This window comes from Pseudophryne corroboree, chromosome 2, assembly GCF_028390025.1.
Source record: "Pseudophryne corroboree isolate aPseCor3 chromosome 2, aPseCor3.hap2, whole genome shotgun sequence".
In the NCBI taxonomy this organism is placed as follows: domain Eukaryota; kingdom Metazoa; phylum Chordata; class Amphibia; order Anura; family Myobatrachidae; genus Pseudophryne; species Pseudophryne corroboree.
In genome coordinates this window covers 324,570,010-324,582,496 of record NC_086445.1, presented here as the reverse complement: position 1 = coordinate 324,582,496, position 12,487 = coordinate 324,570,010, and the positions used below count along the sequence as shown (strand labels likewise).

General features: G+C 48.8%; 1 protein-coding gene across 3 annotated transcripts in view; it reads left to right on the top strand.

The window, feature by feature from the left end:
• RBM26 (RNA binding motif protein 26) overlaps positions 1-12,487 on the top strand; it is a 421,593-nt gene that overhangs the window by 131,297 nt on the left and 277,809 nt on the right. For 2 of the 3 annotated variants that reach the window (XM_063952997.1, XM_063952995.1), the window contains exon 6: positions 11,590-11,795. In XM_063952997.1, coding sequence (XP_063809067.1) covers positions 11,590-11,795 — 206 coding nt within the window. The remainder of the gene's footprint in view (positions 1-11,589; positions 11,796-12,487) is intronic. The other variant, XM_063952996.1, reaches the window with a different exon arrangement.

Below are 12,487 nucleotides of genomic sequence, written 5' to 3'. Positions count from 1 at the left end.
CTATGCCCCTCCTACCAGACTCAGTTTAGAAAATGTGCCCGGAGAAGCCGGTCACAGTTAGGGGAGCTCTACAGAGCTTCTATAGTAAAAGTTTATTCTAGAGTTTTTTTATTTCACAGGGAGGCTTCTGGCAACAGCCTCCCTGCTTCGTGGGACTAAGGGGGGGAGTAGTGTCCGCCCTGCGGGGTCTGAGCCACTATCTCTGCTGACAGGACACAGAGCTCCTGAGGGAATAGAATGTTCCCCGCCACAGGGGATCACTTACCCCCGGCAGCATGCCGCCACCCCCTTACAGCCAGAAGATCAGTGGCGAGTTAGTCACCGGCCCCTCTAGCAAGCGGGGAGCCGGTGTGAAGATGGCGGCAACAGGGTATGGAGCGCAGTACTAACTGCGCTCCTTGGCTCAGCGGTACATAGTGTGGCGCTGTGAGGGGTGCCCTGAGCCAGCGCCTACTGGTCACACAGCCTGTCGGGGTCCCGGCATCTCTGCGAGCATAAATCCTCAGGCCAGTGTAATCCTATGAAGAGCGGGAAGACAGCGCCATTAAGGGCACAGAGCTTCTCTTCAGAGCGGACCCAGCAGCGTTCAGCGCCATTTTCCTGCCTGCAGAAACGCGGTCAGTGAAGAGCAGTCCCTCCAAAGGAACTCCAGCTATCTCTCACGGTACCAGGGGGTTGTAGAATGTGGGGGAAGCTGTGTAAAGGCTGTGTAACCTATTAAGGTACACAGTCAGCACTGGTTTAGGGTCTCCTTATACCTTGAAAGCGCTGTATGTGGGTTGGCTCCAATCTCTGTGTCTCTCTTGCCATTCTAGGGGGTGAAACTCTGTTCTTCCCTGTGTGTGTGTGGAGTGTATGTGGGTCTCCAGTAGCTATGTCCAGGGATTCTGTGTCATATGCTGCAGAAGATATGTTCTCTCAGAATGATCCCATTCCATGTAATCAGGATTGCACTGTTTTAGCACAGATACCAGCAAGGGAGCCTGAATGGTTATCCTCTATCAAATCCATGATTTCTCAGATTTCTACTAGGGTTGCACAGAATGAATCTGCAACTCAGGTTTTACAGAACTCTATGGCAGTTTGATCCGGTTCTGTTACCTCAGGACCCCCCTCAGGAGTATCCCATAAACGTGCTCTTGCACAGATTATGCAGGATGACACAGATTCCGATTCTGACACGGCAGACGGTGATTGGGATGTGCTCAGGGGGGCCTCATCTCTTGCTAAAGGGGTCCAGTTGATGATAGAGGCTATAAGGGATGTGTTGAGTATTTCAGATACAACACCAGAGCAGGTTGAGGAGGCTTACTTCACTGACAATAAGAATTTACTTCCCTGCGTCCAAAGAATTAAATGCTATATTTGAAGAGGCATGGTAAAACCCGGAGAAAAAATTCCAGATCATTAGAAGGATTCTGGTTGCTTTTCCCTTCCCTGAGGAAGATATAAAAAAATGGGAAAACCCACCCATAGTTTATGCGTCTGTATCCAGACTCTCAAAAAAGGTGGTTTTACCTGTTCCAGGATCTACCGCCTTAAAGGAGTCTGCTGAAAATTGATACTACACTCAAATCCATATACACGGCTTCAGGGGCTATACTACGGCCCACTATTGCCTGTGCATGGATTTCCAAAGCTAAGTGGTCAAGCACGTTACTTGAGGATTTGTATACTATGGATAAAAGTGACGTAGAATTGTTTTTACGTAACATTCAGGATTCTGCAGGATTTATGGTGGAATCCATGAATGACCTGGGTTAAATGGCTGCAGGAATTTCTTCCATGTCTGTCTCAGCTTGTCGAGGACTGTGACTGCGCCAGTGGTCTGCCGACGCGGAATCCAGGAGAGATGTGGAGACCCTACCCTACACAGGTCAGGATCTCTTTGGGGAAGCGTTGGATGCGTGGATCTCCACGGCTACAGCGGGTAAGTCACCTTTTCTTCCCTCAGCTGCACCTGCTGTGAAGAAACCTTTTCCTTCAGCGGCAGCACAGCCCTTTCGTGTTACTAAAACAAGAAAGGCCAAACCGTCCAACACCTTCTTTAGAGGAGGTCGGCCAAAATCCAAGAAACCTGCTGCAGGTCCCCAGGAACAGAAATCTGTTTCTGGTACACCAAAGTCCTCAGCATGACGGCGGACAGTGCGGCCTGGAGGTGGGGCCGGTGGAGGCGAGACTCAGACATTTCAGTCACGTCTGGGTGTCGTTCGGCCTAGATCCCTGGGTACTAGATATTGTGTCCCAGGGATACCGGCTGGAATTTCAAGATCTCCCTCCTCATCGGTTCTTCAAATCAGGCTTGCCAACTTTGCCGGCAGACAAGGCTACACTACAGGGTGCCATCCAGAAGCTGGTGGAGGCACATGTTCCTCCCCAGATGTAAAATAAAGGTTACTAGTCGAACCTTTTCGTGGTACTGAAAGCTGATGGTTCGGTGAGGCCTATTCTGAATTTAAAATCACTAAACCCCTTTTATGAGGGAGTTCAAGTTCAAAATGGAGTCTCTAAGGGCGTTGATATCAGGTCTGGAGGAGGGGGAATTCCTGGTATCCCTGGATATCAAGGATGCGTACCTCTACATTCCGATTTGGCTGCCGCATCAAGCTTCTCTTCGATTCACACTGTTGGACTTTCATTTTCAGTTCCAGGCCCTGCCATTTGGCCTCTCCACAGCACCGAGGGTATTCACCAAGGTGATGGCGGAAATTATGATTCTCCTCCGCAGACAGGGGGTCAACATAATTCCATATCTGGACGATCTGCTGATGAAAGCATCGTCCAAGGAGCAGCTGTTACGGTCCATAGCTCTCACGACCCAGCTTCTCAGGGAACATGGTTGGATCCTGAATCTTCCAAAATCACATTTGGAACCAACCAGGAGGTTGTCCTTTCTGGGAATGATCCTCGACACGTAAGTGCAGAGGGTGTTTCTTCCAGAGGAAAAATCGTTGGTGATACAAACAATGGTCCAGGACGTCCTGAAGCCAACCCGGGTGTCGGTTCATCAGTGCATTCGCCTTCTGGGGAAGATGGTGGCCTCTTACGAGGCTTTGCAGTAAGGGAGGTTTCAAGCTCGGTCCTTCCAGCTGAATCTCCTGGACAAGTGGTCGGGATCCCATCTACACATGCACCAGAGAATACGTCTGTCACCAAAGGCCAGGATTTCACTCCTCTGGTGGCTGCACTTACCTCACCTTCTGGAGGGCCGCAGGTTCGGGATTCAGGACTGAATCCTTCTAACCACGGATGCAAATCTCCGGGGCTGGGGAGCAGTCACGCAAGGGGAAACCTTCCAAGGAAGGTGGTCAAGTCTGGAAGCCGGCCTGCCGATAAACGTTCTGGAACTAAGAGCCGTCTACAACAGTCTTCTCCAAGTGGCCCATCTTCTGAGAAATCGGGCCTTTCAAGTGCAGTCGGACAATGTAATGACAGTGGCTTACATAAACCGACAGGTCATACCGAAGAGCAGAGCTGCAATATCAGAGGTATCCGGAATCATCCTCTGGGCAGAAAAACACGTGTTGACGCTGTCAGCAATCTTCATTCCGGGAGTAGACAACTGGGACTCGGACTTCTTCAGCAGACACGACCTCCACCCACGGGAGTAGGGTCTCCATCTGGAGGTGTTCAAGGAGTTAACAGATCTTTGGGGCATACCCCAGATCGACATGATGGCCTCTTGTCTCAAAAAGAAGCTTCGGCGGTATTGTTCCAGGTCGAGGGATCCGCAAGCAGTGGCGGTGTACGCCCTAGTGACTACGTGGGTGTTCCAGTCGGTGTACGTGTTTCCACCACTTCCACTCATTCCAAGAGTTCTCAAACTCATAAGGGGAACAAGAGTTCAGGCAAACCTCATTGCTCCAGACTGGCCAAGAAGGGCTTGGTACGCAGATCTTCTGGATCTACTGCTAGAAGAGCTGAGGCCTCTTCCTCTTTGGGAGGACCTGCTGCAGCAGGGGCCGTTTGCCTATCAAGACTTACCACAGCTACGTTTGACGGCATGGAGGTTGAACGCCAGATACCAGCTCAGAAGGACATTCCAAACAAGGTTATTCCTACCCGGATACAGGCTAGGAAAGGAGTAACGTCAAAACATTACCATCGTATTTGGAAAAAATATGTATCTTGGTGTGAGTCCAAGAAGTTTCCTGCGGTAGAGTTTCAATTGGGACGATTTCTCCTCTTTCTGCAAGCAGGTGTGGATATGGGCCTGAGGTTAAGATCCATATAGGTCCAGATTTCGGCTCTATCCATTTTCTTCCAAAATCAGTTGTCTGCCCTCCCTGAGGTTCAGACTTTTTTGATGGGAGTTCTGCACATCCAACCCCCCTTTGTGCCCCCTACCGCATCCTTTGACCTCAACGTGGTGCTGCAGTTCCTCCAGTTGGACTGGTTTGAACCTCTACAGGTGTTTTTTCACGTGTAAGGCTGTCACTTTGTTGGCCTTAGCCTCTGCTAGACGTGTGTCAGAGTTGGGGGTTTTGTCATGTAAAAGCCCATACTTGATCTTCCATGAAGATATAGCTGAACTTTGGACACGTCAGCAGTTTCTTCCAAAGGTTGTGTCGGTATTTCATATCAACCAACCTATTGTGCTAGTTGCGACTGACTCCTCAATTTTCATCAAAGTCCTTAGATGTTGTAAGGGCTCTAAAATTTTATGTGAGGAGGACTGCTCGTCACAGAAAATCGGACTCTGTTTGTCCTGTATGATCCCAAGAAAATTGGGTGTCCTGTTTCTAAGCAGACGATCTCTCGCTGGGTCAGGTTCACTATCCAGCATGCGTATTCTATGACAGGCTTGCCGTGTTCTACATCTGTTAAGGCCCACTCTACTCGTAAGGTGGGTTCTTCCTGGGCGGCTGCCCGGAGTGTCTCGGCTTTACAGCTTTGCAGAGCAGCTACTTGGTCGGGGTCAAGTTCTACAGGTTTGATAGAGGACCTAAAGTTTGGTCAATCTGTTCTGCAGGAGCCTCCGCTCTCTCCCTCCCATTGTGGGAGCTTTGGTACATCCCCATGGTACTAATGTGGACCCCAGCATCCTCTAGGACGTAAGAGAAAATAGGATTTTAATTACCTACTGGTAAATCCTTTTCTCGTAGTCCGTAGAGGATGCTGGGCGCTCTCCCAGCGCTTCGTGATCCTGCAGTGGCTATTTAGTTCAATACTGTTTAGTTCTTGGTAAGCACTGTTTTGTTACTTGGTAAGTAATCCTCTTCAGCCGTTGTTGTTAGCTTGGGTTGCCTTGTGTGTGAGCTGGTGTGAATCTTGCCACTATCTGTGTAAAATCCTTCTCTCGAAGTTGTACGTCTCCTCGGGCACAGTTTCGTAGGGGGGGCATTGAGGGAGGAGCCAGCCCACACTATCAAACTCTTAAAGTGCCAATAGCTCCTAGTTGACCCGTCTATACCCCATAGTTCTAATGTGGACCCCAGCATCCTCTACTAACTATGGGAAAAGGATTTACCAGTAGGTAATTAAAATCCTATTTCTCTAACGTCCTAGTGGATGCTGGGACTCCGTCAGGACCATGGGGAATAGCGGGCTCCGCAGGAGACAGGGCACATCTAAAAAAGCTTTTAGGTCACATGGTGCGTACTGGCTCCTCCCCCTATGACCCTCCTCCAAGCCTCAGTTAGGTTTTTGTGCCCGTCCGAGAGGGTGCAATCTAGGTGGCTCTCCTAAAGAGCTGTTTAGAAAAGTTTTTTTTTAGGTTTCAATCTCAGTGATTCCTGCTGGCAACAGGATCACTGCATCGAGGGACTTAGGGGAGAGATTTCCAACTCACCTGCGTGCAGGATGGATTGGAGTCTTAGGCTACTGGACACTTAGCTCCAGAGGGAGTCGGAACACAGGTCAGCCTGGGGTTCGTCCCGGAGCCGCGCCGCCGATCCCCCTTACAGACGCTGAAGAGACGGCAGAACGGAGGTCCGGAAAGCAGGCGGCAGAAGACTCCTCAGTCTTCTTGAAGGTAGCGCACAGCACGGCAGCTGTGCGCCATTGTTGTCACACGGCTCACTGACTCAGTCACGGAGGGTGCAGGGCGCTGCTGGGGGCGCCCTGGGCAGCAATATAATTACCTTTAGTGGCAAAATAAATACATCACATATAGCCATTAAGGCTATATGTATGTATTTTAACCCAGGCCAGTTTCTTAAAAACCGGGGAAAAGCCCGCCGAAAAAGGGGCGGAGCTTATTCTCCTCAGCACTCAGCGCCATTTTCCTGCTCAGCTCCGCTGGTGAGGAAGGCTCCCAGGTCTCTCCCCTGCACTGCACTACAGAAACAGGGTAACAAAGAGAAGGGGGGCATAAATTGGCGATATTTATATATTAAGAGCGCATATATAGTAAACAACACCTTCTAGGGTTGTTTATATACATTTATAGCGCTTTTGGTGTGTGCTGGCAAACTCTCCCTCTGTCTCCCCAAAGGGCTAGGGGGTCCTGTCTTCGATTAGAGCATTCCCTGTGTGGCTGCTGTGTGTCGGTACGTGTGTGTCGACATGTATGAGGACGATGTTGGTGTGGAGGCAGAGCAATTGCCGATGATGGTAATGTCACCCCCTAGGGAGTCGACACCGGAATGGATGGCTTTAGTTATGGAATTACGTGATAATGTCAGCACATTACAAAAGTCAGTTGACGAAATAAGACGCCCGGCAAACCAGTTAGTACCGGTTCAGGCGCCTCAGACACCGTCAGGGGCTGTAAAACGTCCTTTACCTCAGTCAGTCGACACGGGTACCGACACAGATGAATCTAGTGTCGACGGTGAAGAAACAAACGTATTTTCCAATAGGGCCACACGTTATATGATCACGGCAATGAAGGAGGCTTTGCAGATCTCTGATACTGCTGGTACCTCAAAAAGGGGTATTATGTGGGGGGTGAAAAAACTACCTGTATTTTTTCCAGAATCAGAGGAATTGAATGACGTGTGTGATGAAGCGTGGGTTAACCCCGATAGAAAACTGCTAATTTCCAAGAAGTTATTGGCATTATACCCTTTCCCACCAGAGGTTAGGGCGCGCTGGGAAACACCCCCTAGGGTGGATAAGGCGCTCACACGTTTATCAAAGCAAGTGGCGTTGCCGTCTCCTGATACGGCCGCCCTCAAGGATCCAGCAGATAGGAGGCTGGAAACTACACTGAAGAGTATATACACACATACTGGTGTTATACTGCGACCGGCAATAGCCTCAGCCTGGATGTGCAGTGCTGGGGTAGTGTGGTTGGATTCTCTGACTGAAAATATTGATACCCTGGATAGGGACAGTATTTTATTGACTCTAGAGCAATTAAAGGATGCTTTCCTTTATATGCGAGATGCTCAGAGGGATGTTTGTACTCTAGCATCAAGAGTAAGCGCGATGTCCATATCTGCCAGAAGAAGTTTATGAACGCGACAGTGGTCAGGCGATGCGGATTCCAAGAGGCATATGGAAGTATTGCCATATAAAGGAGAGGAATTGTTTGGGGTCGGTCTTTCGGACCTGGTGGCCACGGCAACTGCCGGCAAATCCACTTTTTTACCTCAGACCCCCTCCCAACAGAAAAAGACACCGTCTTTTCAGCCGCAGTCCTTTCGCTCCTATAAAAAGCGACCAAAAGGACAGTCTTATCTGCCGCGAGGCAGAGGAAAGGGTAAGAAAGGGCAGCAAGCAGCCCCTGCCCAGGAACAGAAGCCCGCCCCGGCTTCTACAAAGCCATCAGCATGACGCTGGGGCTTTACAAGCGGACTCAGGAACGGTGGGGGGTCGACTCAAGATTTTCAGCAATCAATGGGTTCACTCACAAGTGGACCCGTGGGTCCTGCAGATAGTATCTCAGGGTTACATGCTGGAGTTCGAAAGGTCTCCCCCTCGCCGGTTCCTAAAGTCTGCTTTACCAACGTCCCCCTCAGAAAGGACGTCGGTTTTGGAAGCCATTCACAAGCTGTATTCTCAGCAGGTGATAGTCAAGGTACCCCTCCTACAACAGGGAAAGGGGTATTATTCCACACTATTTGTGGTACCGAAACCGGACGGTTCGGTAAGGCCTATTCTAAATCTGAAATCCTTGAACCTGTACATAAAGAAATTCAAGTTCAAGATGGAGTCACTCAGAGCAGTGATAGCGAATCTGGAAGAAGGAGACTTCATGGTGTCCTTGGACATAAAAGATGCTTATCTACATGTCCCGATTTACCCCTCACACCAAGGGTATCTCAGGTTCGTGATACAAGACCGTCATTATCAGTTTCAAACGCTGCCGTTTGGGTTGTCCACGGCCCCTCGTGTCTTTACCAAGGTAATGACCGAAATGATGGTTTTCCTACGAAGAAAAGGCGTATTAATTATCCCTTACTTGGACGATCTCCTGATAAGGGCAAAGTCCAGGGAACAGCTGGAAGTCGGTGTAGCGCTAACACAAGTAGTGCTTCAGCAACACGGGTGGATTCTAAATCTTCCAAAATCTCAATTGACCCCGACAACACATCTGCTGTTCCTGGGCATGATTCTGGACACGGTTCAGAAAAAGGTATTTCTCCCGGAAGAGAAAGCAAGGGAGTTATCCGAACTTGTCAAGAACCTCCTAAAACCAGGAACTTTGTCAGTACATCAATGCACAAGAGTCCTGGGAAAGATGGTGGCTTCGTACGAAGCGATTCCATTCGGCAGATTCCATGCACGAACATTTCAGTGGGATCTGCTGGACAAATGGTCCGGATCGCATCTGCACATGCATCAGCGGATAACACTGTCACCGAGAACAAGGTTGTCTCTCCTGTGGTGGTTGCAGACTGCCCATCTGTTAGTGGGCCGCAGATTCGGCATACAGGACTGGGTCCTGGTGACTACGGATGCCAGCCTACGAGGTTGGGGAGCAGTCACAAAGGGAAGAAACTTCCAGGGCGTGTGGTCAAACCTGGAGACGTCTCTTCACATAAATATACTGGAGCTAAGAGCGATCTACAATGCTCTAAGCCTGGCAAAATCGCTGCTTCAGGGTCAGCCGGTGTTGATCCAGTCCGACAACATCACGGCAGTCGCCCACGTAAACCGACAAGGCGGCACGAGAAGCAGGAGTGCAATGGCAGAAGCTGCAAGGATTCTGCGCTGGGCGGAGAATCATGTCGTAGCACTGTCAGCAGTGTTCATCCCGGGAGTGGACAACTGGGAAGCAGATTTCCTCAGCAGACACGACCTTCACCCGGGAGAGTGGGGACTTCATCCAGAAGTTTTCCACATGATTGTGAACCGTTGGGAAAAACCAAAGGTGGACATGATGGCGTCTCGCCTCAACAAAAAATTGGACAGGTATTGCGCCAGGTCAAGAGACCCTCAGGCAATAGCTGTGGACGCTCTGGTAACACCGTGGGTGTACCAGTCAGTGTATGTGTTCCCTCCTCTGCCTCTCATACCAAAGGTACTGAGAATTATACGGAAAAGAGGAGTAAGAACAATACTGGTAGCTCCGGACTGGCCAAGAAGAACTTGGTATCCGGAACTTCAAGAGATGCTCACGGAGGATCCGTGGCCTCTACCTCTAAGAAGGGATCTGCTTCAGCAGGGACCTTGTATGTTCCAAGACTTACCGCGGCTGCGTTTGACGGCATGGCGGTTGAACGCCGGATTCTAAAAGAGAAGGGCATTCCTGAGGAAGTTATTCCTACTTTAATTAAAGCCAGGAAAGAAGTGACCGCACAACATTATCACCGCATTTGGAGAAAATATGTTGCGTGGTGTGAGGCCAAGAAGGCTCCAACGGAAGAATTTCAATTGGGTCGATTCTTACATTTCCTGCAAGCAGGATTGTCTATGGGCCTCAAATTGGGGTCCATTAAAGTTCAAATTTCGGCCTTATCAATTTTCTTCCAGAAGGAATTGGCGTCAGTGCCTGAAGTACAAACTTTTGTCAAAGGTGTACTACATATACAACCCCCAATAGTGCCTCCAGTGGCACCGTGGGATTTGAACGTGGTTCTAAATTTTCTCAAATCTCATTGGTTTGAGCCTTTAAAATCGGTAGATTTAAAATACCTTACATGGAAGGTAACCATGCTGTTGGCCCTGGCTTCAGCCAGGAGAGTTTCGGAGTTGGCAGCTTTGTCATACAAAAGCCCATATCTGATATTCCATTCGGACAGGGCAGAATTGAGGACACGTCCTCAATTTCTCCCTAAGGTGGTTTCGGCATTTCACTTGAACCAGCCTATTGTGGTGCCTGCGGCTACTAGCGACTTGGAGGACTCCAAGTTACTGGACGTTGTCAGAGCATTAAAAATATATATTTCAAGGACAGCTGGAGTCAGAAAATCTGACTCGTTGTTTACATTGTATGCACCCAACAAGTTGGGTGCTCCTGCGTCTAAACAGACGATTGCACGTTGGATATGTAGTACAATCCAACTTGCACATTCTGTGGCAGGCCTGCCACAGCCTAAATCTGTAAAGGCCCATTCCACAAGGAAAGTGGGCTCATCCTGGGCGGCTGCCCGAGGAGTCTCGGCATTACAACTTTGCCGAGCAGCTACGTGGTCAGGGGAGAACACGTTTGTAAAATTTTACAAATTTGATACTCTGGCTAAAGAGGACCTGGAGTTCTCTCATTCGGTGCTGCAGAGTCATCCGCACTCTCCCGCCCGTTTGGGAGCTTTGGTATAATCCCCATGGTCCTGACGGAGTCCCAGCATCCACTAGGACGTTAGAGAAAATAAGAATTTACTTACCGATAATTCTATTTCTCATAGTCCGTAGTGGATGCTGGGCGCCCATCCCAAGTGCGGATTGTCTGCAATGCTTGTACATAGTTATTGTTACAAAAATCGGGTTATTACTGTTGTTGTGAGCCATCTGTTCAGAGGCTACTTCGTTTGTGTTATCATACTGTTAACTGGGTTCAGATCACAAGTTGTACGGTGTGATTGGTGTGGCTGGTATGAGTCTTACCCGGGATTCAAGATCCTTCCTTATTGTGTACGCTCGTCCGGGCACAGTACCTAACTGAGGCTTGGAGGAGGGTCATAGGGGGAGGAGCCAGTACGCACCATGTGACCTAAAAGCTTTTTTAGATGTGCCCTGTCTCCTGCGGAGCCCGCTATTCCCCATGGTCCTGACGGAGTCCCAGCATCCACTACGGACTATGAGAAATAGAATTATCGGTAAGTAAATTCTTTTTTTTTTCCCCAAATTTTAATTATTCTATTTATTGTAACATTGTAAATATTTAACAAAGTGTGTAATGTTGTGAATATATGTTGCAATATCTTAATAAAAAAACATTTCCAATGGTTTAACTATTTAGTGCCTACTCCTCAGACACCCCTCTAAACCCACAGTCTGTGTCCCCAGATGAACTTGGGGGAATTTCTTTTACTGTGTGTACAAAAAAAATCATTTTGTCTCTCATCCTGGGCAATACTGATCAATATCCTGTTTCAGTACTGTGGCCAGAAGACTCCTTCATGTCAAAGCAAAGTGCATTTTTTAATTGTATACCACAATAACTTTATCAGTTATGTGCATCTAATCCTCATATTCATTTTTGCGTTTAAATATTTTCATGCCTCCTGGACAATTTGTTTATCTATTACTTATACCTAGGAGCAGAGATGACCGAAAGAAAGATGACCGCTCTCGGAGACGGGAGTATGATCGGAACATGCCTAGACGGGACTCCTACAGAGATAGATATACCAGAAGAAGAGGGAGAAGTCGCAGTTATAGCAGAAGTCGAAGTCGTAGTTGGAGTAAAGAGAGACAACGTGATAGAGACAGAGATAGAAGCCGCAGCAGAACAAGGAGCAGAGGTGTGAGCATAGAATACATCAGCTCTGGAATCTTTATGGTTATTACTATAAAGCAAATGACACCCCGATTATAGTATTATGGTGATCTGTAGATAGTTTTGTACGGAAACTTTTAGTGTTCTGAACTTCACTGGCAGCTACATACTAGAACCCTCAAAAGTGGCTAAACTTACTTTCTCTAACGTCCTTGAGGATGCTGGGACTCCGTAAGGACCATGGGGAATAGACGGGCTCCGCAGGAGATAGGGCACTTTAAGAAAGTTTTGGACTCTGGGTGTGCACTGGCTCCTCCCTCTATGCCCCTCCTCCAGACCTCAGTTTTACACTGTGCCCAGAGCAAGATGGGTGCACTGCAGAGCTCTCCAGAGTTCTCTGCCTAGAAGCATTTTTGTTTGGATTTTTTTCTACTTTTTACTACTTTTTCACAGGGAGCACTGCTGGCAACAGGCTCCCTGCATCGAGGGACTGAGGAGAGAGGAGTAGACCTTCTTGTCAAAGATAGGCTCTGCTTCCTCAGCTACTGGACACCATTAGCTCCAGAGGGGGTGAACGCAGGTTCTTAATGGGTGTCCACCCCCGGAGCCGCGCCGCCGTTCTCACAGAGCTAGAAGTACAGAAGACAGAAGTCGTCAGGCGGCAGAAGCCTTCAGCTTCACTGAGGTAACGCACAGCACTGCAGCTGTGCGTCATTG